The sequence below is a fragment of the Ceratotherium simum genome, chromosome 33 (assembly GCF_057802395.1).
Source record: "Ceratotherium simum simum isolate JZ-2026a chromosome 33, ASM5780239v1, whole genome shotgun sequence".
Classification (NCBI taxonomy): Eukaryota; Metazoa; Chordata; class Mammalia; order Perissodactyla; family Rhinocerotidae; genus Ceratotherium; species Ceratotherium simum.
The window spans coordinates 4,788,875-4,812,553 of record NC_141932.1 but is presented as its reverse complement, the minus strand read 5'-3'; the positions used below and the strand labels follow the sequence as shown (position 1 = coordinate 4,812,553).

Here is a 23,679-nt window from a genome sequence, read left to right as displayed (position 1 = left end):
CCAGCACCCCCACTAGTATCTGGGGTGTTACAAGTATTCAATAAACATTTATCAAATTTGGGGCCAGCCCGGTGGCGCAGCGGTTAAGTGCGCGCGCTCCGCTGCTGGCAGCCTGGGTTTGGATCCCCGGCATGCACTGATTGCTTGTCAGGCCATGCTGTGGCGGCATCCCATATAAAGTGGAGGAAGATGGGCACAGATGTTAGCCCAGGGCCAGTCTTCCTCAGCAAAAAGAGGAGGATTGGCATGGATGTTAGCTCAGGGCTGATCTTCCTCACCAAAAAAAAAAAAAAAATCAAATTAATGAATCAACACATAAGTGTGTGAATGAATAAGTAGCTGGTAACTATGGCTGTCTGAAGTGCTAAGCCAATATTGATCCTTAAAGAGTAGATCATCCTCAAACCTTCCTGTTGGGTCTGCAAATGACAATAATATTAACAATAGTAACTAGTGTTTATTGATAGCTCATTGAGTGTGAGGTAGGAGCAGATCCACGTTTTGCGGGGTGTGAATCTTACACAACTAAGAAAAAGAATACAAAATTTAAAATACAAAATAAAGTATACAGGTGGACATTTATTTAGTGTGACAAAATAAATTCCAACCAATAACAAAATTTAAAAAGTGACAATTACCATATACAACCCCCAAATTTAAAAGTACATACAGTATTTTTATTAATTTACCGCCTACAATTTACCTTACTTTTAACTCTATAATACTTTCACCGTATATTCTTTGATTGGCTCTTTATACAACAACAATTTCATAATATCACTTTCTATAGAGAAAACAGAAAGATAATCTGATCTTTCCTTTAACGTGATCAAAAAACTTTTCATTACTGATAGCTTAAGAAACTTTTATTTCGGACTCACAATTGTTCTAGTTTTAGTATTGTTGTCAAGTTTAGGAGAATCCTAGTTTCTTTCATCTATGAATTTAAGGCTACCGGGCTTTGCAAGTGTTTTTCAGCAGTGACTAATCTTAATTACTCTGAATTGTCAACACTCATCGCCCAGGGAGGAGCTTGTGCAAGCGAGGAGCCTCGGATGCTTAAGCTTTATTAACCTCATGGTAAATCCCCCTCTGCAGCTCAACTACTTCTAAAGGAAAGAATATGTGCTTTGCAACATGTAAAGGGGAATCTTGGTAGACGAGGCTGGGAATCAGACTGCAACCTGACTGTGAGGTCCCTGCATGCCTCTTGTAGGAGCCTTCCTGTCACCATCTACCCCTCCTATTTTAAAACATAAAAACGCTGAGGTTCTGGGAACTGGGAGTCAGGAGACCCTGCCTTAGTCCCATTGGGCTCCTGGTTGACTAGTTTTGAATGAGTTCCTTCCCCTTTCTTGGCCTCATTGTCCCCCATCTGTGTAATGAGGTGGGCAATTCCCGATTTCCTCGTCTGGCGCTGTCAGAACAAAAATGAAACAAGGGACAGGAAACTCCTCTGTAGAGAGTGATCTTTTGGGGATCCCATTTATTAGAGGGAGGCCCAAGCGCAAAGCGGATCCCTTCTGCCTGTGCCTCGTGTTTCCAGCCGGAGCCTTTTCGCAAAGGGCCTGAAACGCGCAGCTTCTTCCCAGGGTCGCTCTCTACAAGTCACGGTTCCTCCTTTCTCGGGCTTTCTTTAAAAGCACTCTCCCACTACTGGCCGCCGTTTCCGCTCGGCCGGATCAGAGAGGCAGCCCAGACACCGGACCTGACGGGCGCGGGACGCAGATGGCCAATATTGAGGAGTTTAGAGACGGAGCGGATTTAACGGAAATGAGGGAGAGGGGAGACCATAGAGAGGTTGACGGCGGACAGAGGGGCCAAGGTGGGAGGAAAACGAGAGGAAGCGTGTGGATAGATGGGTGGGAGAGGAAAACCATAGAGAGGCTGGCGGAGGCTAGAAGAGCCATCGTGGGCTGGAGACGAAAGGAGGTGTGGGGAGGGGGATTGGCCTCCGAAGGCGGGAGCTAGAGACAACAGGAAAGAGTCTTGGATTGAGGGATGGGGATTTTGGGGGGCGCTTTCGGGCCTTCGTTTCTGGGTCTGTCGCTTGAGCAGTGAACTCCCTCTCTGCGCCTCATTTTTCTCCCTTGTAAAACTGGAATGATTACTTGTTACCTCTCGGTAATTAAATAAAACCATGTATGAAAGTGCCAAGCATCATAATGCCTTTGCACGGACAGTAGGTAACACGTGGGAACGAATGCTATTATTATTTTCGCATGTTGAACTCCTTTCTGTAGCTCTGAAATTCTTTAGGGCATTAAAATCAGGCAATCAGGCATTTTAAAAAAAGGACTTTAGGATTGCCATATAATTGCCCTTGAGGTCTCTCAATCTCCACCACCCCTTCCCTGGCTCAGACTTCATTCTTTCTCATCTGGATTACAGCACCAGCCTCACTAGTCTCTCAGCGTCCACTCTTTATCTGGCCAACATACGCAGACAGATATTCCTAAAACTCAGCTCTGATTTCATCCAGCTCAAAACCCTTCCCTGGCTACCTCTTGACTCAAGACAGAAAGCTCAACTCCACAGCCTGGCATTTGAAGCCCTTCCTGATACGGCGCCCACCAAGCTGTCCAGCCTGGCCTCGCACCTGTGTGATTGTGCTCCGGCCACACAGCACGTCATACCCCCATTAAAGCCCTCACTCTTTCGTACCTCCAGGTGCTGGGTCTTGCACTGTTCCAGCTGCTCCTTTCCCGTGGAACCCGGCCGTTTTTTCAGGACTTATTTCCTCTAGAAAGCAACCTCCACCTCCTGTCCACCTCCAGCTGCCAGGCTGAGTGACACACACCCCTGCTTCTCTCCTTTGCTGCCTTCAGACACTAGTTTCAGAGGAATCCTTCTAAAGCCCTTACATGATACTGTCCCTGCTAAGCTTGAAACACTCCCATGATGCCTGCAGCACAAGTCCAAGTTCTGGTACCTGCTGATGTCTCCAGCCAGCACTTATGCTGTGCACATTATGCTTAGTCACTTTACGTCACCCTGGCTGCGTACATTACGCTTAGTCACTCTGAAAGACAAGTAGTTTTCTAGGCTTTTTCAGTCCTGGCTGAATAATATCCCACGGGACGGATATAACGCATATGACTTATTCACGTATTAAACGTTGATGGACGTTTGGGTTGTTTCCAGCGTTTGGATATTATGAATAATGCTGCTCTGAACATTCATGCATAAGTTTTTGTGTGAACACATGTTTTCAGTTTTGTTGGATATATTATCTAGCAGTGGAATTGCTGGGTCATATGGTAACTTTTAACTTTTTGAGGAAATGTGCCATTTTGCATTCCCACCAGCAATGTATGAGCGTTCCAGTTTTCCCACATCCTCATTAAATTCTAGTGTCTTTGGGTTCAGGAGATGGCTTCTTCCTTCAAGTTTTGCAGCTTGGACTCCCACTTGGATTCAAGGCCTTCAAGTATGCATGACCTCTGGAAGCACCCACCTCATCCATCCAGCTTCCTTTCCTTGCCCTTTCTGTCACAGCTGCTTCCCAGATTCTTGGTAGGTGCATTTAGGGGAACCCTTAGGCGGGGCACTATCCGACTCCATTCACTATCAGAAACTTGGGTGCTAAGATGGAGATTATGCATCTTTCCCCTCTTTGCTGTTTCCATAGACTGAATATTTGTGCCCTCTCAAAATTCATATGTGGAAACCTACTCCCCAATGTGATGGTATTCAGAGGTGGAGCCTTTGGGAGGCAATTACTTCATGAAGGTGGAGCCCTCATGAATGGGATTAGTGCCCTTATAATAGAGACCCCACAGAGCTCCCTCACCCCTTCTGCCATGTGAGGTTATAGTGAAAAGATGGCCACGTATGAATCAGGAATCCGGCCCTCACTAGACACCGCATCTGCCAGCTCCTTGATCTCGGACTTCCAGCCGCCAGAACTGTGAGAAATAAATGTCTGTTGTTTATAAGCCACCCAGTCTGTGATATTCTGTTATAGCCACCCAAAAGGACTAGGACAGCTGTGCAACATGAGCAAGTCGTCTAGCTTTCCCAGACCTCAGTTTCCCCAACCCTCCCAGCCTCCTACCTGGCCATGAAGAATGAGAGATCCCTCAACTTAAAAATGGGAAAATATTTCAATAGATACTGCAGAAAAGAAGTTATTAAAGCGGTCAATAAACACAGGAAAGGGTTCCGCATCATTAGGCGGGAGATGTGAAATGAGACACCACTGCACACCCACTAGAATGGCCCAAAACAAAAGGACTCTCAATATCAAGTGTTGGGGAGGGTGTGGAGCAAATGGACCTCACGCACACTGCTGACAGGAATGTAAACTGGTACAAACACTTAGGGAACTGTTACTACCTACCACAGCTAAGCAGATGTATACTCTAGGACCCAGCACTTCCGTTCCCAGGTATACATCCAGAAGAAATGAGTGCTTACGTCCACCAAAGGACGTGTACGAGAATATTCCTAGTAGTTTTATTACAATACATCAAAACTCAAAACACATGTCCATCGACAGTTAAAAAAAGAAAGAAAGAAATTGTAGAATAGTCATACAATAGAATCTACACAACAGCGGAAAAAAAACTGTTGATATACAACAGCAGCACGGATGATCTCATAGACATAATGTTGAGTGAAAGAAGTCACTCTCAAAAGAGTACCTACAATACGATTATGTTTATATGAGGTTTAAAAGCTAAGGCAGAGTAATCTTTGGGAATAGACATCAGAATAGTGGTTACTCTTGGTGGGGGTTAATGATGAATGGGAAACACGAGGGGGCCTTCTGGAGTGCTGGTTATATGGCTATGTACATATGTAAAAATTCATTTGTAACCTTAAGACTTCTGTACTTTACGTAACTTTCATCTCAATGTATAGAAATAAAGTCAAATGGGGAAAAAAAGCATGGTGGCCTCTACATGACAGATGGGGAAACTGGTGTCACACAGTGCGTTTCGGATTTGCCTGGAGAGGCTTGAGGTCTGGTGGTTTTGAGACCAGAATGGGGATCCAGTCATTTCTCAGCTGCCTCATTAAAATCTGATGTTTGCCATGAAATCCTGATGGAATGCCTAATCCTCCAAGGCAGGGGGCACTGAGGCAAGAAGGTGGCTCTTCGTGGATGAATTCACAGGGCTTCTCGTGGTCGGGAATTCAAAGTCCTCGCTTTCTGGTTTTTCTTGCCTTTCCTTGCTGGCCCCCACAGCCAGCACGTGGTTGACCGGCCCAGACCCCTGGCTCCAGGGCTGGAAGACTGACCCCTTTTGAGGCCTCTGTTTCACACTCAGGCAGTTTTCCTTAAGGGAGCTCTCTTTCATTCTCCACCTAAACTTTCTTCTAGGCCCCTGTAGCTCTCAGGGGCCATAGAACAATTTCCCTGAAATGAAGATCTCGGGATGAGACACCGTGAAGACCTCCCCAACTTTGGGTTGTGATTCTGGTTCTGCCGTCCACTTGCTGTGGGACCATCGACATGTCACTGAACCTCTCTGGGCCTCAGTTTCCTCATCTGCAAGATGCTAGAGCTGAATTTGAAACACTAAAGGACTTTCTTGGAAATTCTAGTCTCGGCCTGTGTAAGATTCATTAGTGATGCTACATGCATCCCTGCGTGTCTCTGATTTTCAGTCTCCTGATTAGCATCCCCCCTGCTTCTCCCAGGTGAGGGGGGCGGGGGGGGGGCACTTTTCCATATTTTGGTCTTTGTCGCCCCCACGAGGCCTGGGAGAGTTCCTTGTTGCACCAGGTGTCCAATAAAGGTAGGATTTGTCGCCTCTATGATGGAGGAAGGCAGGGACTACTTGCGTCTGGTTCGCTCACGCTTTTATCCCCAGAAACGGGCACATAGGAGACACTTAAATGTTTGTTGAATGAATGACTGTGATTCAGATCAGGGGGACAAAAGGCTGTGGGAACACTTCCTTTGAGGGTGTGTATTTCCAGCCGGAAGGCTTTCACGTGAACACCCTCCCCCTTGTTGCTGTTTGGAGCCCGATGGCCCCCTTAGGGCTCCCGGGTGGTCCAGTCCCCCCTCCTCCTGTGTCCCTGGGAACAGACTCCTGGGTGGCTGCTCCTCATTCTGCACGGGCGGAAATGGCCCTGCTCGGGTAGGGGCCCTGGAGCGTGAGGACGGAGTGCTGAGAGGGAGGGTCCCCCAGAACGTTTGGGGTGATGCTCGGGTGGGCATCCAGGGGGGTGGGAAAGACCAGAGCCGACTGACTAGCTGGGGAGATGATGGGGGAGGAGGTTCATGTCAGAGCACCCTCGGGAACATAGAAGGGGCAGAAACCAGGGAGGCCTTGGTGGGCCGTGAAGGGACCGTGGGGAGGTGATGGAGTTGGACAGGGACGGGGGAGGTGATGGAGTCCGACGGGGGTGGGGAGGTGATGGAGTCGGATGGGTGGGGGAGGTGATGGAGTCGGACGGGGTCGGGGAGGCGATGGAGTCGGACAGGACGGGAGGTGATGGAGTCGGACGGGGTGGGGAGGCGATGGAGTCGGACGGGGTGGGGAGGCGATGGAGTCGGACGGGGTGGGGAGGCGATGGAGTTGGATGGGGGTGGGGAGGTGATGGAGTTGGACGGGGTGGGGAGGTGATGGAGTTGGACGGGGATGGTGGAGAGGTGAGGGAGTTGGACAGGGGCGGGGGAGGTGATGGAGTTGGACGGGGATGGTGGAGAGGTGATGGAGTTGGACAGGGGCGGGGGAGGTGATGGAGTTGCACGGGGACGGGGGAGGTGATGGAGTTGGACAGGGATGGTGGAGAGGTGATGGAGTTGGACAGGGACGGGGAGGTGATGGAGTTGGACAGGGGCAGGGGAGGTGATGGAGTTGGACAGGGATGGTGGAGAGGTGATGGAGTTGGACAGGGACGGGGAGGTGATGGAGTTGGACAGGGCGGGGAGGTGATGGAGTTGGACAGGGGCGGGAGGTGATGGAGTTGGACAGGGATGGGGAGGTGATGGAGTTGGACAGGGACGGGGAGGTGATGGAGTTGGACAGGGACGGGGAGGTGATGGAGTTGGACAGGGGCGGGGAGGTGATGGAGTTGGACGGTGGGAGAGGTGATGGAGTTGGACAGGTGATGGAGTCGGACAGGGACGGGGAGGTGATGGAGTCGGACAGGGGCGGGAGGTGATGGAGTCGGACAGGGGCGGGGAGGTGATGGAGTCGGACAGGGGCGGGGAGGTGATGGAGTCGGACAGGGACGGGGAGGTGATGGAGTTGGACAGGGGCGGGAGGTGATGCAGTTGGACGGGGCGGGGAGGTGATGGAGTTGGACGGGGCGGGGAGGTGATGGAGTTGGACGGGTGGGAGAGGTGATGGAGTTGGACGGACGGGGGAGGTGATGGAGTTGGACGGGGCGGGGAGGTGATGGAGTTGGACAGGGGCGGGCGAGGTGATGGAGTTGGACGGGCGGGCGAGGTGATGGAGTTGGACAGGGGCGGGAGGTGATGGAGTTGGACGGGTGGGAGAGGTGATGGAGTTGGACAGGTGATGGAGTTGGACAGGGGCTGGGGAGGTGATGGAGTTGGACGGGGTGGGAGAGGTGATGGAGTTGGACAGGTGATGGAGTTGGACAGGGACGGGGAGGTGATGGAGTCGGACAGGGGCGGGGAGGTGATGGAGTCGGACAGGGGCGGGGAGGTGATGGAGTCGGACAGGGGCGGGGAGGTGATGGAGTCGGACAGGGGCGGGGAGGTGATGGAGTTGGACAGGGACGGGGAGGTGATGGAGTTGGACGGGGTGGGAGAGGTGATGGAGTTGGACAGGTGATGGAGTTGGACAGGGGCGGGGAGGTGATGGAGTTGGACGGGGTGGGGAGGTGATGGAGTTGGACAGGGGCGGGCGAGGTGATGGAGTTGGACAGGGGCGGGGGAGGTGATGGAGTTGGACGGGGTGGGAGAGGTGTTGGAGTTGGACAGGTGATGGAGTTGGACAGGGGCGGGGGAGGTAATGGAGTTGGACGGGGGCGGGGGAGGTGATGGAGTTGGACGGGGGTGGGGGAGGTGATGGAGTACCTCTCCCCTCCTTCAGTTAATGCAGTGTCCCCTTCCTTTAGCTGCTTCTCTGGATTCACGGGTGAGAGTGAGTTTATCCTGATGAGCCGTGGATTCTCCTGCCCCAGCAGGTATCCCTCCTCTGAGTTAGACCCTCTTCCTCCTCTCTCTGCCCCAAGTCAAGGCCGTGCCTGCTCACTGACTAGAAGGGCGTATAGTACACCCACACGTACACAGCGAGAGCGGAGAAGCCCGGTTACAACCAGGAAGTCAACGGAGCTGACTCCTGCCTGGTTTACAGCTGTCCTGAGTGCCTGCCGGTCTTCAAGAATGCTTTCTTTCTCAAGGCTCACCGCCTCTCCCACCCAGATGTCCGACACTTCCTCTGTGAGGCTTGTGGGGAGGCCTTCAAGTGACCCAGCAGGCTTTGCCATCCACCCGGCTTCCTATAGCTGTTCCTCCTGCCCTTGGCGGTCCAGGATTACCAGGAGCTGCTCAGCACGTCCTGGTGCATTAGGACAGACAGAGTCTATTACTGATACGGCACAAAACTGATGCCTTTAGCAAGTAGGGGTGTGGGACGGAGTGGTCTCAGGGGAAGTTCAGATTGCAGACTGAGAATCCCCCCCAGGGAGAGTCAGGAGACTCGGGGCAGGGTACGGAGAGGAGGGCAGGAAGCCTGGCGAGTGGATTCCTTGGAGCCAAATTGACCTAGAGGCACAGGCTTGGCAATCACTTCATTCCCCACAGGGGAGAAGGGATTGTTGCACGGGGACGCAAGATAACGTGGGATGAGTGGTGGACGATGAGGAGAGAGTCATCCAGGAAACGTTCCTGAAGGAGGCAGGGCTCAGGCTCTAGCTGGGGAGGGTTGGGGCAGCCAGAGGGACATGAGGATGCTGGAGTGGGGGCACCGGGTTTGGATACTGTCTCTGCCACCTGGGCTGGAGATCCGAGGCAAGGCTCTTGCCCTTTCTGAGGCTCAGTGCAGTGCCTGCCTCACTGGGTTGTGGAGAGGATTAAGCGAGGCTATGAACATGCTGTGTGAACTGAAGTTTGGGGGACATGAGTAATTGGTCACAGGTGAAGCTGGAGAGAGAGAGAGAGGGACTGCTGAGGGCCAAGGTATTTGTTTGATGGTGGAGGAGGCTGGGGTGGGAACCCCACACAGCATGAGCAGAGGCACAGGGTTCCAAAATTCGAAGCGTGGACTGAGGTGTCAGAGTGGCTCACTGTGGCTGACTGGACAGGGTGGGTGAGGGGCGGTGTGGGAAACGTGGCTGGGGCAGATGGTGAGAGGCCTCGAATGCCGGGCTCAGGGGTTTTAACTGTAGGGAGGGTCCCACACAGGGGAGGGGTTAGAAGGGTCCTTGTGGAGCTGGTGGACTGGTGAGGCGGCATGTCGGGGATGCCTAGGCAGCTTGGGAGGTCGGGACACAGGATTCCGGAAGCCTGAGGAGGGGGCTGCCTGCAAAGGCAAGGGGAAGAGTCCCAGGAGAGGAAAACACAGGAGCCTCTGCACCCAGAGCCCGCAAGTCCAGGGGCTGGTCAGGGAGCTGCGAGACACCGCGTGCCGTTGGAGCACAGGAGCGAGAGGTGAGGTGAAGGGGCCCCCTCATGAAGGGCCTCAAATCCCGGGCGGAAGAACCTGGGGACTTGGTCCTGAGGGTGATGGGGCCCACAACAGGGTTTTGAATGGTGCAGAGTCTGTGAGAAGAGTCTCTGCCGGGCCAGTGTTTGAGGGAAGCTGGAGACCAGGCTATGAGAGAAGGCTGGTCCAGGGGTCCAGGTGGAGAGGAAGGAGCCAGGGTTGGGGCTTGGGGAAGGGAGGGGAGCATACGGCTCTGAGAACGTTTCTAGATGAGGGAGGGACAGAGCTTGGTCCCTGTCTGGCTTTGCTGAGTGAGGAGGGGGGGGATGAGGATATTGGAGGTCCTGGACTTGTGTGGGTGTGGGCTTCATCGTGATCACGCCCCAGGAGAGAAGCTGGTTTTTTGGGGGTGGGTGTGGGGAGGAGATAATGCTTCATTTTTGGACAGGGTGATTGAATTAATGAATTCATTCAACCAATATTGAATTGAGCCCCTACCCTCTCCCGAGACCTTGCTAGATTCTGAGGATAGAATGTTGACCAGAACAGAGCTGCCTGCTCATGGAGAGTGAGTAACGCAGACAGTAAAATAGCGAATCAGTAAATAAGCAAGACCATCATGGGATGCGAAGGAAATAAACAGACTGAGGAGGCAGAGCAGGGCACCACCAACTTGATCTCTAACATAAACAGCAAAGCTTCAGTGATAAAGTGTTATTTGAGCTGAGACCTGAATGGCCAGAAAGGATCTGTCCCTGTGAGGGGCTGCAAGGAACATTCCAGAGAGGGGAACAGCAAGCACAAAGGCCCTGGAGATGGGAGAGGTTGGCAGGGCAGCCCTGTGGTGATGGGGGCCAGGGAGGCAGGGCAGCCGGGGCCGGTCCACACAGGCTGCAGGGCTTCTGGGTTTTATTCTAGGTGCAGCGAGGAGTGTTTTAAGTTAGGGAATGACACGATTCTGTGGGCTGAAAAAATAGATTGCTGCAATATTGGCATAGAGAAAAGGCACCGGAGGAGGCAGAGGGGTGGGGGGAGGCTGTCTGTAAGCCGCAGGCCATCCGTGGTTTGCAGTGGGGTGGTGGTGGCGGTGGGTTGGGGAGGTGTGAGGTGTTTGCAGACCATGGTCACCAGCTGTGGCTCAGGGGTCAGGCAGAAGGAAGTGCCGTCTTGGCTCTCCCACCTGTGGATGTGTGACCCCCAGCCAGTCACATGATCTCCCCCAGCTTCAGTTTCCTCATCTATAAAATAGGGCTCCTCATGGCCTCCACCTTGGAGGTCTGCTCTGAGGACGCGGTGCAGTTAGCAATTGCTGGCGCCATAGTAAGGGCTCCATAAATGTTGGTCATTGTGGTCATTATTTCCAGGGATGTGCATGGGGTGGGGTGGGTGGGGCCATCATGGATGCAGCCAGTGACTATCTAGGTCTGAAACTCAAAAAAGGGATCTGGGGGCGAGACTCATATTGGGTAGTTGTCTGTGCAGACCAGATCAATGTTGCCCACTGAGGGAGACATCTGGCAATGTCTGTTGTCACAACGGGGAGAAAGGATGAGGGAGGGGGCTACTGGCATCTGGAGGGTAGAGGCCAGTGATGCTGCTCATCATCCTACAATGCACAAGACGGCCCCCCACAACAAAAAATGATCTGGCCCCCAAATGTCAGTAGTGCCCAAGTTGAGAAAACGTGGTGTAGACAGAAGGGGTAGTGGCCCCTTTAAACCAGGCACATCCTCTCAGTTCCCCAGTCTCTACTCTCCCTACTGCCCCCCCCCATGAAATTACAAGAGGAAGAACCTCTAGGACAACGCTGTCCAGTAGAAATAGAACCTAAGCCATGCTAAAAAAAGTGAAAAGTAACAGGTGAAATTAATTGTAATAACACACTTTACTTAACCCAGTATATCCAGTGTTATCATTTCAAAATGTAATCAACATAAAAATCATTCATGAAATAGTTTACACTTTTTTGTACTGTCTTCAGAATGCGTTGGGTGTCTTGCATTTATGGCACATCTTAATTCAGACCAGACACATATCAAGGGCTCAAGAGCCACATGTGGCCAGTGGCTGCCTTTTTGGACAGCACAATTCTAGAGGATCTTCAATTTTAGCATAATATCACAATTGTTGGGTCACTTGGGGGTTTCTTGAAGGTTTTCTGAAGAATACTTACTCATTTCCAGCTTATTCTTGCCACATCTAGAGATTTTTTCCCAAGTGTGCTGAGGAACTTGAATTTGTATGTGCATTTTCTGGCTTTTAAAACATAGCCCAGTAAAACATTAAAAAATATTTTGTGGTCCAAACCTAATTAATCGTGAGCCCTTTCTGACCCTCCAGTTTCCAGCTGGTTGAGGGTGCATTAGGAGCCGTCCCGTGTGGGAGGTAGCCAGTAGCTACGTGTGGCTATTTAGACTTAAATTTAGGGAAATTAAATAACATTTAAAATTCAGGTTCTCAGCTGCGAGAGCCACATTTCAAGTGCGCGAGAACCCCAGGTGGCTAGTGGCTGTCCCATTGGACAGCGCGCAGATCACAGAACATCTCCATCATTGTAGAAAGTTCTTTTCGACAGCTCCCTGGGACGCAGCTCTGGCCAGCCCGGGATCCTGGGGCTGCGCGCGACCATAACGGCCCTCCTCTCCCCTCTGCGCTCCCAGACCACCCTCCCCCAGACGTCGCTTCGGCCGCCAGCCCTCCCGCCCTGTCCGGAGGCCGTGCACCCGCCGTCTGCAGCGCGTCCCCCGCCGCGCCAGTACCGCGCGGCGTGTCTGCAAGTCCACGGCGCCCAGAAGACGGGCTGCGGGCGCCCCGAGGGCGGCTCCCGGTGCAGCGGCAGCGCCGCCGCCCGTGGCACTCGGCGCTCAAGCCCTTCGCGTGCGCCGCCTGCGGCCGGGCCCTCCAGCGCTCCCGCCACCTCGAGCGCCCGGGCGCACGAGCCCCGCGCCTGCCGGCTCTGCCTGCGCCGGCTGCGCTCGGTTCCAGGCCTGGCCTGCGCCTCCCTGCCTCTCCGGGTCAACGCCCTGCACTAGGGCGCTGCCGCCGGGCCTCAGTTTCCCGCTCTGCGCCGTGGGGGCGTTCGTCTCTCCGCGCTTGGTGCCGGTGCCATCGAGACGGGGCCGCTGCTGCTCCTTGGGCCTCAACTTCCCCATCCGCCCCATGGGAAATGCACCCTCCTCCGCCTCCGTATCTGGGAACATCTGGCCTTCTCTGGGCCTCAGTTTCCCCATCCGTCCGGTGGGAAATGCACCCTCCTCCCCCTCCGTGTCTGACAACGTCTGGCCTTTTCTGGGCCTCAGTTTCCCCATTTGCTGAGCGAGAGATCATGGCTGTGCCACATCGGAGCCCATGGCTGGTGTCTGGACCCCGGTCTCCCCGTTTGCCCCACCGACAGAGCCGTCCCCCGCCCTCGGCCTTGCAGGGCAGAGGGTTGCAGGCGGCACAGCCCGGGGGGAACAGGACAAACCCGGTTGCGCCCACGCCCTGTGGACTTCGGGCGAAGACCTAACCTCGCCTAGCCTCCGTTTATCACCAATCGATCTCTGTCGCAGCGACCGAACGTCCCGTCGGGGCGGGAGCGGAGGGCGCGGCAGGGGCGGGCTGCTTGGTTGTTCCCGCGCCCGCGCCCCCCTACTCCCTCTCCGCGGGGTGCTCACAGAGGCGGGCGGCGGGAGCGGCGGAACTTGGGCTGAGGCGCGCGCGTTTCCGATCGGCGCCTTTTCCCAGGGACGCCGCCGCCCCTCGCGCCCCCGCGCCCGCGCCCCCCGCGCCCGCGTCCCCGGCGCCGCCGGCCCGGAGCTCCCGCTAGTCTCGGTCCCGCCGCCGCCGGCCCTCGCGAGGGGAAGCCCGGGCCGCCCGGGACCTCGGCGCGCTCCTCCGGACGCGAGAGGCCGCTGCACCGGGTACGGGGGCCGGGAGGGAGGGAGGAGCCTGGCTCCGGGACGGCGCGAGGCCGCGCAGGGCGGGGGAGGGGCGCTGCCGAGTGGGGGTGGGGCGGGCCGGAGGGGAGGCCGAGATGAGATGCCCGCGCGCCTTACAGAAGTGGGGGGCGGGAGGGGTCCTGGGGGTGCAGGAGGGGGTCAGAGGAGCGGCTGGGGGAGGCCGTGCCGGGTACGGCAGGGGGGCGATGGAGAAAGGATGCCGGATGCGCACGGAAAGGAGGGAGAAGGGGGTCCAGGGGCTCTGCTGTGTGTAACCGGGAGTGGAGGAGGCCCTGAGGGGTGCAGAGAGAAAAGTAAAGATGTCAGGGGCTCAAACGCAGGCACCTTGGGGGGAAGGTGGCAGGAGCAACGTGCAGGGGCCGTGGGGTGCGCAGAAGGCGGGCAGCTGAAGCGTCCTGGGGATGCACACGTGAAACCGAGACGATGGGCTAGGTAGCGGGGGAGGATGTCGAAGCCCGGAGGTGCTCAGTGTAGGAGCGGGATAGAGGAGCCCTGAGTGAAAGTGGGGAACTGGGTTAGTGGGACTCTGGGGATGTGCCTAGAGAGGAAATTGAGAGAGGCCGCGGATGTGTCTAGAGATGGGGAGGCCCTCCGGACACCCAGTGGGGCTGGAGATCCAGGAGTGCCTGGAGGCCAGAGGAGGCTGCTGCGGTGGTCCTGGGGGGCGGAGGGGGGGGAGGATGCCACCCGAGGTGGGGCGGGAGATCTAGGAGGGCCTGGAGGCCAGAGGAGGCTGCTGTGGTGGTCCTGGGTAGGGGGGAGGATGCCACCTGAGCTGGGGCTGGGAAGAGGAGGCGACCCAGGGGGCCTGGGTCTGAGATAGAAGAGGCCTTGAAGATGTAAAGAGGGGAAATAAAGTTGGAAATTGATTGGCTGTTGGGGGCTGGGCTGGGGAGTGGCAGGATGATGTCCTCCAGGTCTGACCTGGGGGCTGAGAGAGGACCCAGGAGGAAAGGCAGGTTGGGGCTGGGGTAAGCTGAGCTCATTTGGAGGCAGCCCCAAGCATCTTGGTGGAACCACAGCGATCTGGCCTGGATTCAGTTTCTTTTTTGTAGGGGAGGTAAGCCAGTGGCACAGAGGGAGTAACGAGCAGTGAGAACGGGGACACTTTCCCCAGGAAGGGGCGATTTTAACTTGTCTTCCTCCGCCGCTCCCAGCTGCCGCTCCCGATGCTGCTGCTGCCGCCGCGGCCACCCCACCCTCGGTCCTCCTCCCCGGAGGCCATGGACCCACCGCCCCCCAAGGCTCCGCCTTTCCCCAAGACGGAAGGCCCTGCCTCCACCCCCTCCTCGGCGGCGGGGCCCCGCCCCCCGCGGCTGGGCCGCCACCTGCTCATCGACGCCAACGGGGTCCCCTACACGTACACGGTGCAGCTGGAGGAGGAGCCCCGGGGCCCGCCGCAGCGCGAGGCGCCGCCGGGAGAGCCCAGCCCTCGCAAGGGCTACAGCTGCCCGGAGTGCGCCCGCGTCTTTGCCAGCCCGCTGCGGCTGCAGAGCCACCGCGTGTCGCACTCGGACCTCAAGCCCTTCACATGCGGCGCCTGCGGCAAGGCCTTCAAGCGCTCCAGCCACCTGTCGCGGCACCGCGCCACGCACCGCGCGCGTGCCGGCCCGCCGCACACCTGCCCGCTCTGCCCGCGCCGCTTCCAGGACGCCGCGGAGCTGGCGCAGCACGTGCGCCTCCACTGAGCCCCTCGGGGCCTCGCGCACACGCTCCCGGCTCTGCTGAGGTTGCTGCCTCACCCTGGGCCTCAGTTTCCCCACGTCTCCAAGGGGAGAAGCATCATTCCTTCCTTCCCTCCCTCCCTCTCTAGCTGTGTGATGTAGACCAAGCCGTTGCCCCTCCCTGGGCCTGGGAGCCAGTCGGAACGGGGTTCCCGGCCCAGCTGTGCTGTGTGAGCCTTTGCAAGTGACAAAACCTCTCTGAGCCTTGGTTTTCTGCTCGAAGGTGGTGAACGGTTGTCGTCTGCATGGTAGATGTGACAAAAGAGCACGGGCACGGTCTGGTTCATGTCTGTATCCCCCCCCTTCCACCCACTACCGTCAACCTTGACTCAATAAACATTCCACACTACACTTTAGGGCTCTTGTTTGCGTATGGGGCTTAGGGGAGCAGCGGGGTTGGGGGTGGAAATCGGACCGTAAGCGCCTGGGAACCTTCCTCTCGATGTGTGTTTCTGGCCGGAGCCGTTTCCCGAAGGCCCAGGCGCCCCGCCCCCACTTCCCTCGCCTAGACCCTCTTCTCTGTCCCCCGGTCCTCTCTCCACTCACCGGCGCCGCCAGTTCCCGGGGAACACCCGGAGGCCCCCGTCCCGCCGCCACCTGCCACCTCGGGGGTAGCCCGGGGCCGCTCCGGAGTCGCCCGGACCCGAGAGGCTGCTGCACCGGGTACGGGGGCCGGGAGGCGGGCGCGGGGCGCGGGCCGCGGAGAGGGGCGGGGCGGGAGAGAGGGTACCTGTGAGCGCGGGGAGGCCGCTCCGGGGCCGCCGAGAACTCGCTAGAAAGGCGCCAGGGCCGGGGCCGCGGGCTGGGGGGGACCCCTCGGGAGCGCGGGGCCCTAGAGAGAGCTGGGGGTGGGGGGCGTGGGCTGGAGAACTGAAGGTGGCCGGGCGGGGGGCCCAGAGGAGTTCAGGGAGGAGGCCAGGGGGCAGGTGGGGACTTGGGGGTCCCGACGTGGCAGCCCGTTGGAGAAGCTGGGGCGTAGGTAGGGGGGTGGAAAATGCTTCTGGGTGGAGTATGGAGGACGGGCCCACACCCACACCGGGGGCAGGGGCGTAGAGGAGGGTGCAGGGATCCGGAGGGCTACTGGGTGGGGCAGAGACGCCCTGCGGGGTAGCCGGAGTAGAGGGGCACCCCGTGACCCGAGGAGGGCACAGAGGGGGCCGAGGGAGCGAGTTCCGGGTTGTGCCTCGAGTGGCGAAGAGGGCCTGCGCCTACAGTGGGCTGTGATCAGAGGACAGGAGGAGTTCCCCAGGAGGGAGACCCTAGGTGCCTTACACAGGGTCACGGAGCCCAGGGTGGAAGGAGTGGAGAAGAGACGGAGACCGGGGGATTCAGAAGTTCTGGGCAGGCTGCATAGAGGGGGCAAGCATGGAGCCGTGGGGCTGCTCCTCCTCTCCGTAACCTTCTCATCCTCTCTCCCACCCGCCAGGCCTCAGCCACCCCTCCGGATGCTGGTGCTGCCGGCCCCCTGCCCCCACCCCCTGGCGCTTCCCTCTGCTGAGGCCATGGAGGCCCCTCCCCCTCGGATGCGCCGGTCCCCAGAACCCGGACCCTCCTCCTCCACAGGATCTCCCCAAACGTCGTCCCCTGCGAGGCCCAGCCACTACTTGCTGATTGACACCCAGGGCGTTCCCTACACCGTGCTGGTGGACCAACACGGGGAGCCTCAGCGGGAGCCCGGGGCCGACGGGGCTTCGGCTCAGAAAAAGTGCTACAGCTGCCCCGTGTGCTCCCGGGCCTTTGAGTACATGTCGTACCTTCAGCGCCACAGTGTCACCCACTCGGAGGTGAAGCCCTTCGAGTGTGACACCTGCGGGAAGGCATTCAAGCGGGCCAGCCACCTGGCGCGACACCACTCCATCCACCGGGCCGCCGGCGCGCGGCCCCACGGCTGCCCACTCTGCCCTCGCCGCTTCCGCGAGGCGGGCGAGCTGGCCGAGCACAGCCGCGTCCACTCCGGGGAGCGCCCGTTTCAGTGCCCGCACTGCCCGAGCCGGTTTATGGAGCAGAACACGCTGCAGAAGCACACTCGGTGGAAGCATCCGTGAGCCAGGCTGCGGGGTACCCCAGGCACCATGGGGTTCTGGGGGGAGCCTGGACTCCTGTCTCTCTCAGACACCCGCCAGCGCTGGAGGCTGGGATGCGGCCTCTGGACACAAACAAAGGCCCACCTCGTGTGCAGGCCGAGCCTCCTGAAGGAGGAGCCCCCCGAGTAATCTTCGGGTCCTCAGTGTTTGGAGATAAGACGGGAACAAGACCGCACGTTCACAGAGTGGAGTTCTCCGGCCTCGAGACATCAGCTGTTCCACGGCTGAGCCCTGCCGGCAGGGGCAGGAGGTTATTCTCTCGCCTGAAAATCGTGGTGGGGGTCTTCAGGAATCCGCACCATCTTCCTGAGGCCTCCAGGTTGATGTTGGGGGAAGGGACCCCCCTCACCCCCCAGCCAGGGCTGGAGACTGAATACCGAATAAACACGTTTTCTACTTTGAGCACTGGAGGTTTGTTTTTGGGGACAGCGGCTTGGACCGGCCCTGCGTAGCCGGGGCTGGGTGGGGGTGGGGGGGTGCTCAGGAAGTGCCTGGCCCCCTCAGGCCCAGCTCGCCTGGCTGGGGAATGGGAAGGTTGGGTTTTTGCACTGGGGTGAGTCCTAGCTTGGCTCCTCAGGACCTGTGTCATCTAAGCGGTGTTCTTCAACTTTCTTAAACCACAATCCATTGTAAGAAACATTTTATGTGGCAACCCAGTAGACAGATACACAAAATATATGTGAAACAAAAGTTTAACGATAGTTTCCTCTGCCATGTGCAGGTCACTGATACTTTTTTCACCTATAATTTTTTTTTTAAACTGCCGATTCCATCTTCCTACTGTATTGAATTCTCTGTCCATGAACTTGTAAGTTTGAGAAACACCCATCTAGGGCAGGGGCCTCCCCCTGGGCGTTTTGACCCAGGCGGCAATGTGTTTGTAATGTGAAGTGGGTAGGAGAGGAGTGTGGCCACAGCTACGTGGGGCAGGCGTTTCGCTCCCCCTCTGCAGGGTTAAAGCCGCGCTCTCAAAGGGCGGGGGAAAACTCCAGCGCACGGATGCTACTGGGGAGCCGGAGGCGGCGAGGCAGGAAAGCTGCGCCGGGAGCTGAATCAACGTCTGCCTTCTCAATGAGGTTTCCTTGCGCGTCGGTTCTGTGCCAGGCACTGTGCTGGGCCTCATTTCTTCTTCCGACCTCTGTTTGGGAGGAAGAACAAACCAGCCGTCTCCACTCCCCAGAGAGGGACAGCCTCCCACTGTCCGACCTCAAATAACACCACCGGCGCCCAGATCTTGAGCCCTGACTACGGCCGGGCGCTGGGCTGAGCGTTTTGCGTGTCGTGTCATTGCATCCTCACAGCGAACATAAAAGCGGTTATAATCTGCCCACTTTACAGGTAAGTCAGCTGAGGTTGGGGAGGAGGAGCGGCCAGGACTGGGGTGTAGGTCTGACTGTCCCAAAGCCAGCTCTTATTCGCTTACACGGGGGTGATGGTGGCGGGTCTAGGCCCCTGTTTTCAGGAGAGGGACTCGCAGTGCCCGTTATCCTGGGAATCCTGCGGTCTGGTCTGATGCCGCGTGGGGGATGAAGGAGCGGGATGCGGGGTCCACACCGGCCAGTTCCCAGGGTATCCCAGTTTAAGGGGATTCTTCCCCCCCCCGTGCTCCAACTTTCCTGGCTGTCTCCTGCACTCCCCCGCCTCTCCGCGTCGCCACCAGCCGGGGGACCCCCGATCCGCCGCTCTCCAGGAATTGGGAATTTCGTGACGTTCCCTGCCCGCGCTTCGCGGCGGGCGGGGGAGTGCTGCAAGGGGCCATGGCGCAAGTGCGGCCCTGGCCTCCGCCGCAAACGGCGGGCCTCACCTGCGGCCGGGGACTCCCGAAGAGGCGCGCCGACTGACGGACCCGGCGAGCGCTGGGGTCCCGGCCCGCCCCGCCGCCCGGCTCGGAGACTCGCCGCCCCGCCCGCCAGCGGGTGGGTGGGCGCTTCCCTCCGCTCCCCGCGACACTTTGCAGACGCTCCCCGGCGCCGGGAATGGGCGCCGCCGCCGCCGTCGGTCCCCGGGCCGGATTCCGCGCGCGGGTGGGTGAGCGCGGGGCCCCGGCCCCTCGGACCCCAGGCACCTGCGGGCGGGAGTGGGGTGGGCCGCGTCTGCGCCTGCGGCCTGGCGCATCCCCGCTGGGAACCCTTGCCACCATCGCTCCCCCTCCCACCCGTGGGACAAAGGGCGGGGGCGGGGGGTGCACCCCCACGCGTGACCGCCCCCCGCACTGCGCACGCGCCCAGACCCCCCACCACGGGGGAGAGGTCCTGCTCGCCCACGCAAATGCGAGGGAGGGGCACGGGGGGGGTCTGTGGGGGGGAAGGAGCCGCGCGTGGGCTGGACCCCCACCCTCTGCCTGGAAGTTGGGGCACAGTTTCCCCATCCCCTGCACCTCTCGCTTCTTTTGGCCCCGAGGTGACCCGTGATGAGGGCCCGTCCCATTCAGGCCAGGATGTCCCCGCTGTGTCGACTCCATGGGGAACCCAGCTCTTTTTTCCGTCAGTACCTAGGTATCTGAGCCCCCAGCCCCCTCATTCCCTACGAGTCTCGGAGTTCGGAACCCCAGGTGTGCCTGGGGGTCTGGGTTCCCGCCTCCATCAGACCCAGGAGTCCCGGCACTCAGCACCTCTCCCCTAATCCTGAGTCGGGCCCCGCCTCCCCCGGGATGTCCCCGAGGAGTCCATCTGTGTTCCTCCATCTATGGCTGCTGTTTCTGTCCAGTGCCCCTGAGGCGCTCAGCTGCCCGGGTCCGCTGGAGGCCGCGCCATGAATGACCGAAACAGCCGGAAGAGGACACGTGAGGAAGCTGGGGCCCTGCCCCACCCTTGGTCCCACAGCCGCTCTGCCCATCCCTGCCCTTTCCTCTCCAGGGCGGGGGTTGGGGGCTGGTCCCAGGGGCCCGGTGACTTCCCTGCGGTGACCCTCGGCCTCTCGTCTCCAGTGAAGAAGGACAATGAGGCCTTCGAGATCTCCATCCCCTTCGACGAGACGCCCCACCTAGAGCCACAGCTCTTTTACAGTCTGAGTCCTTCTCGGGGAAACTTCGAGGGTGAGCTGTGGAGGCGGGCGCAGAGGGATTTGAGTCAGTTGGGATGCAGAGCCCTCGAGGCTCAGGTGTGACTGGGGTCCCCGGCTCTCCCTAGAGCCTCCGGAGGCCGCATCGCCGCCAGTGGCCCTGATGAACGGGGTCAGGGCCCAGCTGCACATGGCCCTGGAGAGGAACTCGTGGCTGCAGAAGCGCATTGAGGACCTGGAGGAGGAGAGGGACTTCTTGCGGTGTCAGCTGGACAAGTTCATCTCCTCTGCCCGTATGGATGCAGGTGAGGGCGCAGCATGAGCCAGTCCCCTCCTGTCTCACTCCTGGGCCCTGGAACCCAGCTCCCACCCTTCTCAGGGACATGGGATCTTTCTCACCCACACAGTCATCCTTCAGTGGCTCAGTGGGGACCTGGCATCTTTACCCTGTGGCCGTCTGCAGGACTTCAAGCCCAGCTTCCTTCCTGCTCTATTACTGCTTCTGGCGAGGACCCTGTGCCCCGTGTGTTATGGACTTTGAACACTAGGCATCCCCTTCTGCGGATAGTCGGCGCTTTTCTTTGCCAAATCTTTCGCCTTGTTTTGGGCAATGCAACCTCTACTCTCCCCCTCCTGGTGTTCAGCCCCTGCCCGGCTCCCTCAAAATCCCGCATCCCTCTCTGTGAATTCAACCCAAAACCTGGGCAAGGGGGCCTGTGTTTTTTTAACTGCTCCATTATTGGGGACCCTCTGCTCCGGAACCACTTCGAGCCCAGGTTGCTGGGATGTACTGCTGTCTCCCCACATTGATGGGAACCTACCCAGGATGATTGGGCCCAGGGGACTTTCTCAGTGGGAACCCCGACACCAGACCTCCCCCCAACCCACCTTCTGGAGGGCCGTGGCCAGAGCCACAGCCGCTCCCTCTGTCTGGGAGAAGGCAAGTGCCTGCCCTTCCCAGCCCACTGGACCCAGAGCCTGAGACTTCTCTTAGGATCTGAACCCCCACCCCAATCTCTGCCTGCCTCCCAGGTTTATAGAGTCTACTCTTCTGGAGGTCCCACTGGCTCCCCAGAAAAACCCTCCTCCACTGTGGGAACCCCATAGCGTCCCAGGCTCTCCTGAGGTCCCCGGTCCTGTCTTGGTCCACTCCACCCCTCCCCCAGACTTCTTGCCACCGAGTTTAGGAGTTAGCTGAGCATCCTCAACCGTCTGCAGCTCGACCTCCCCTGTCCCGCCCCCCAATCCCAGCCGTCTCGGTAGGGACCTCAGCATCTATACTGTACTTCCTGCTCATCTGTCTCCTTCGGGGCCTCAGCCCTGGTTGGGGGCCCCCCTGCCTGGGGACCTGTGTGACATGACCTCCACCTCCTCCTTGCAGACAGACCTCTTGCTCCTCCTCCCTCCCGTTCCCTCAGTTCACATGTGTGCGTGTCTCTCCCTACCTCCCTCCAGAGGACCACTGCCGAGTGAAGCCTGGGCCCCGGCGGGTTGAGGGTGACGGCCGAGGTGGGGCCGGGGGTGAGGCCTCGGACCCTGAGTCTGCCGCCTCCTCGCTCAGTGGAGCATCTGAAGAAGGCAGTAACGTGGAGAGGAAGAGGCAGAAGCAGAAGGGAGGTGCTGGCCGGAGGCGCTTCGGGAGGCCTAAGGCCCGGGAGAGGCAGCGGGGTAAGCGAGGCAAAGGAGGTGGGGGCTCCAGGGGACTGGGCCGGGGACTTGCTGTGTGACCTCCACAGAGGGCCTCCCTTCTCCTCCCCAAGCCTCAGTCTCTCCGTCTGTAAACAGACCAGACCCTGTCCAGTCTCCATGTGTGGTCCTCTCTTAGTCTTTACATGCTGGTCCCCCCTCACCATGGTCCCCAGAGGCCTCCTTGACTTTCCTGACCCTCAGGTTCCTGTCACTAAGGAGGTAAGGCGTGATGGCTCAGGTGGGCTGAGAGCTCACCGTTTAGCCCACCCTCTCCTTCATGTTCCCTCCTCCTCTCTGGGCCCTGCCTCCTCCGATTTTCCTTCTGTCTCCATTTCTCTCACCTTCTTGGACAATTTCACCTGCTTTCCTCCTGTTTTCCATTTTGCTCTCCTGGCTCTTCCTGTATTGGGCTCCTCGTCACTCTTCACCTGTCTGTTCTGCTTGCGCTTATCTTCCCTGTCCCCATCCCTGTCCTGTGTCCCCACACCCCATCTCTGTCTTGTCCTCTGCATCTGCCTTCCCGTTTGTGTCCGGCTTCCTCCACATCTCCCCCGGTGTCTATCTCTATCTACCCTCACGTGTCTCTCCGTTCCCTCATGTCTCTCTCTCTATGCACCCCCTTGGTCCTGCAGTGAAGGACGCGGATGGAGTCCTCTGCCGTTATAAGAAGATCCTGGGCACCTTCCAGAAGCTGAAGAGCATGTCTCGGGCCTTTGAGCACCACCGCGTGGACCGCAACACGGTGGCGCTGACCACGCCCATCGCCGAGCTGCTCATCGTGGCCCCCGAGAAGCTGGCGGAGGTGGGAGAGTTCGACCCCTCCAAGGAGCGTCTGCTCGAGTACTCGCGCCGCTGCTTCCTGGCCCTTGACGACGAGACCCTCAAGAAGGTGCAGGCCCTCAAGAAGAGCAAGCTGCTGCTTCCCATCACCTACCGCTTCAAGCGGTGATCCTGCCCCACCTGGCCGGGACACCCCCGCCGGCCCCCACTCCGCCCCTCCGGTACCCGGGCGAGCGTGTGCATGAGTGCTGTGCCCCTCTCGAGGGCCTCGCGGGTGGGCGGCGTGTGCCTCTCCTCCTGCAGACCCCCACTCCCGCCCCAGGTCCCTTGTATATAGATCCGCCCCCCTTGCCTCCCACATTCCCAGCATCCTCCCCTTCCTCCGCATTCCCTGTGGTGGGGGGGATCTCACTTAGCCAGGCTCCCACGAACTACTGCCCAGGGGCTGGTTTCTGTCCCTTCTTGAACACTGGCACCCCTTCCACTTGAGCTGCACCGTCCTGCTCTCACTGGGTCCTTCCTCCTGGGAAAACTGCGGGACTCCGCCGGGCCGGGGCTCTCTCCACACCCCGTCTCCGCCCCAGCCCCGAGGAGAGGCCGGCCCGCCCAGCCTGCCGTGCCCGGAGCTCCCCACCCGCATTCCAGGACCAACCCCGACTCCACGTGAAACAGAATTATTCAGAGAATTTAAATTAAAAAGAAACGATAAAATTTGGAATAAACTAGGCCCCCGCCTCTTAGCGGGAGGGGGTGGCCGTTGCCACGGAGATGGGGGCTCTAAGGGGTTCCAGGGAGCGGGCGGTCAGGCGAGAAACGGGGAGGCTGGGGAGACAGGGTGTAATTAGCCCCCCGGAGGCGGGGTGGGAGGGGGAGAAGCAGCTGT

At 58.6% G+C, this 23,679-nt stretch overlaps 3 protein-coding genes across 8 annotated transcripts; all 3 read left to right on the top strand.

The window, feature by feature from the left end:
- The first annotated feature begins 13,360 nt into the window (after positions 1 to 13,360).
- On the top strand, positions 13,361 to 15,594 carry ZNF580 (zinc finger protein 580). 2 transcript variants are annotated; one of them, XM_004439091.3, is made up of 2 exons: positions 13,361 to 13,480; positions 14,677 to 15,594. In XM_004439091.3, exon 2 carries the CDS (start codon positions 14,689 to 14,691, stop codon positions 15,205 to 15,207), a length of 519 nt encoding a protein of 172 aa, XP_004439148.1. In that variant the 5' UTR covers positions 13,361 to 13,480; positions 14,677 to 14,688; the 3' UTR covers positions 15,208 to 15,594. The 2 variants fall into 2 exon arrangements, with proteins under 2 accessions (XP_004439148.1, XP_087277207.1); XM_087421081.1 differs by lacking the exon at positions 13,361 to 13,480 and adding an exon at positions 14,278 to 14,579.
- Positions 13,388 to 17,729, top strand: ZNF581 (zinc finger protein 581). 3 transcript variants are annotated; one of them, XM_087421078.1, is made up of 2 exons: positions 13,388 to 13,480; positions 16,670 to 17,729. In XM_087421078.1, the coding sequence occupies exon 2, from the start codon at positions 16,689 to 16,691 to the stop codon at positions 17,286 to 17,288; it is 600 nt and encodes a 199-aa protein (XP_087277204.1). In that variant the 5' UTR covers positions 13,388 to 13,480; positions 16,670 to 16,688; the 3' UTR covers positions 17,289 to 17,729. The 3 variants fall into 3 exon arrangements, with proteins under 3 accessions (XP_087277204.1, XP_004439149.1, XP_087277205.1); XM_004439092.3 differs by lacking the exon at positions 13,388 to 13,480 and adding an exon at positions 15,702 to 15,906; XM_087421079.1 differs by lacking the exon at positions 13,388 to 13,480 and adding an exon at positions 16,248 to 16,506.
- A 1,452-nt stretch (positions 17,730 to 19,181) lies between these two features.
- Positions 19,182 to 23,545, top strand: CCDC106 (coiled-coil domain containing 106). Of its 3 annotated transcripts, none has more exons than XM_004439093.3 (6): positions 19,182 to 19,351; positions 20,034 to 20,109; positions 20,254 to 20,361; positions 20,456 to 20,632; positions 21,783 to 21,995; positions 22,649 to 23,545. In XM_004439093.3, exons 2-6 carry the CDS (start codon positions 20,079 to 20,081, stop codon positions 22,963 to 22,965), a joined length of 846 nt encoding a protein of 281 aa, XP_004439150.1. In that variant the 5' UTR covers positions 19,182 to 19,351; positions 20,034 to 20,078; the 3' UTR covers positions 22,966 to 23,545. The 3 variants fall into 3 exon arrangements, with proteins under 3 accessions (XP_004439150.1, XP_014649927.1, XP_087277206.1); XM_014794441.2 differs by having other exon boundaries at positions 19,334 to 19,355; XM_087421080.1 differs by lacking the exon at positions 19,182 to 19,351 and adding an exon at positions 19,656 to 19,822.
- The last annotated feature ends 134 nt before the right edge of the window (positions 23,546 to 23,679 follow it).

What these genes read in the sequence shown, in the direction of transcription:
- CCDC106 (XM_004439093.3), top strand. Translation starts at nt 20,079, where the DNA reads ATGAATGACCGAAACAGCCGGAAGAGGACAC. An exon ending in AAACAGCCGGAAGAGGACAC is followed by an intron (nt 20,110 to 20,253) that starts GTGAGGAAGCTG and finishes TCTCGTCTCCAG; the next exon opens with TGAAGAAGGACAATGAGGCC. An exon ending in CTCTGCCCGTATGGATGCAG is followed by an intron (nt 20,633 to 21,782) that starts GTGAGGGCGCAG and finishes ACCTCCCTCCAG; the next exon opens with AGGACCACTGCCGAGTGAAG.
- ZNF580 (XM_004439091.3), top strand. Translation starts at nt 14,689, where the DNA reads ATGCTGCTGCTGCCGCCGCGGCCACCCCACCCTCGGTCCTCCTCCCCG.
- ZNF581 (XM_087421078.1), top strand. Translation starts at nt 16,689, where the DNA reads ATGCTGGTGCTGCCGGCCCCCTGCCCCCACCCCCTGGCGCTTCCCTCT.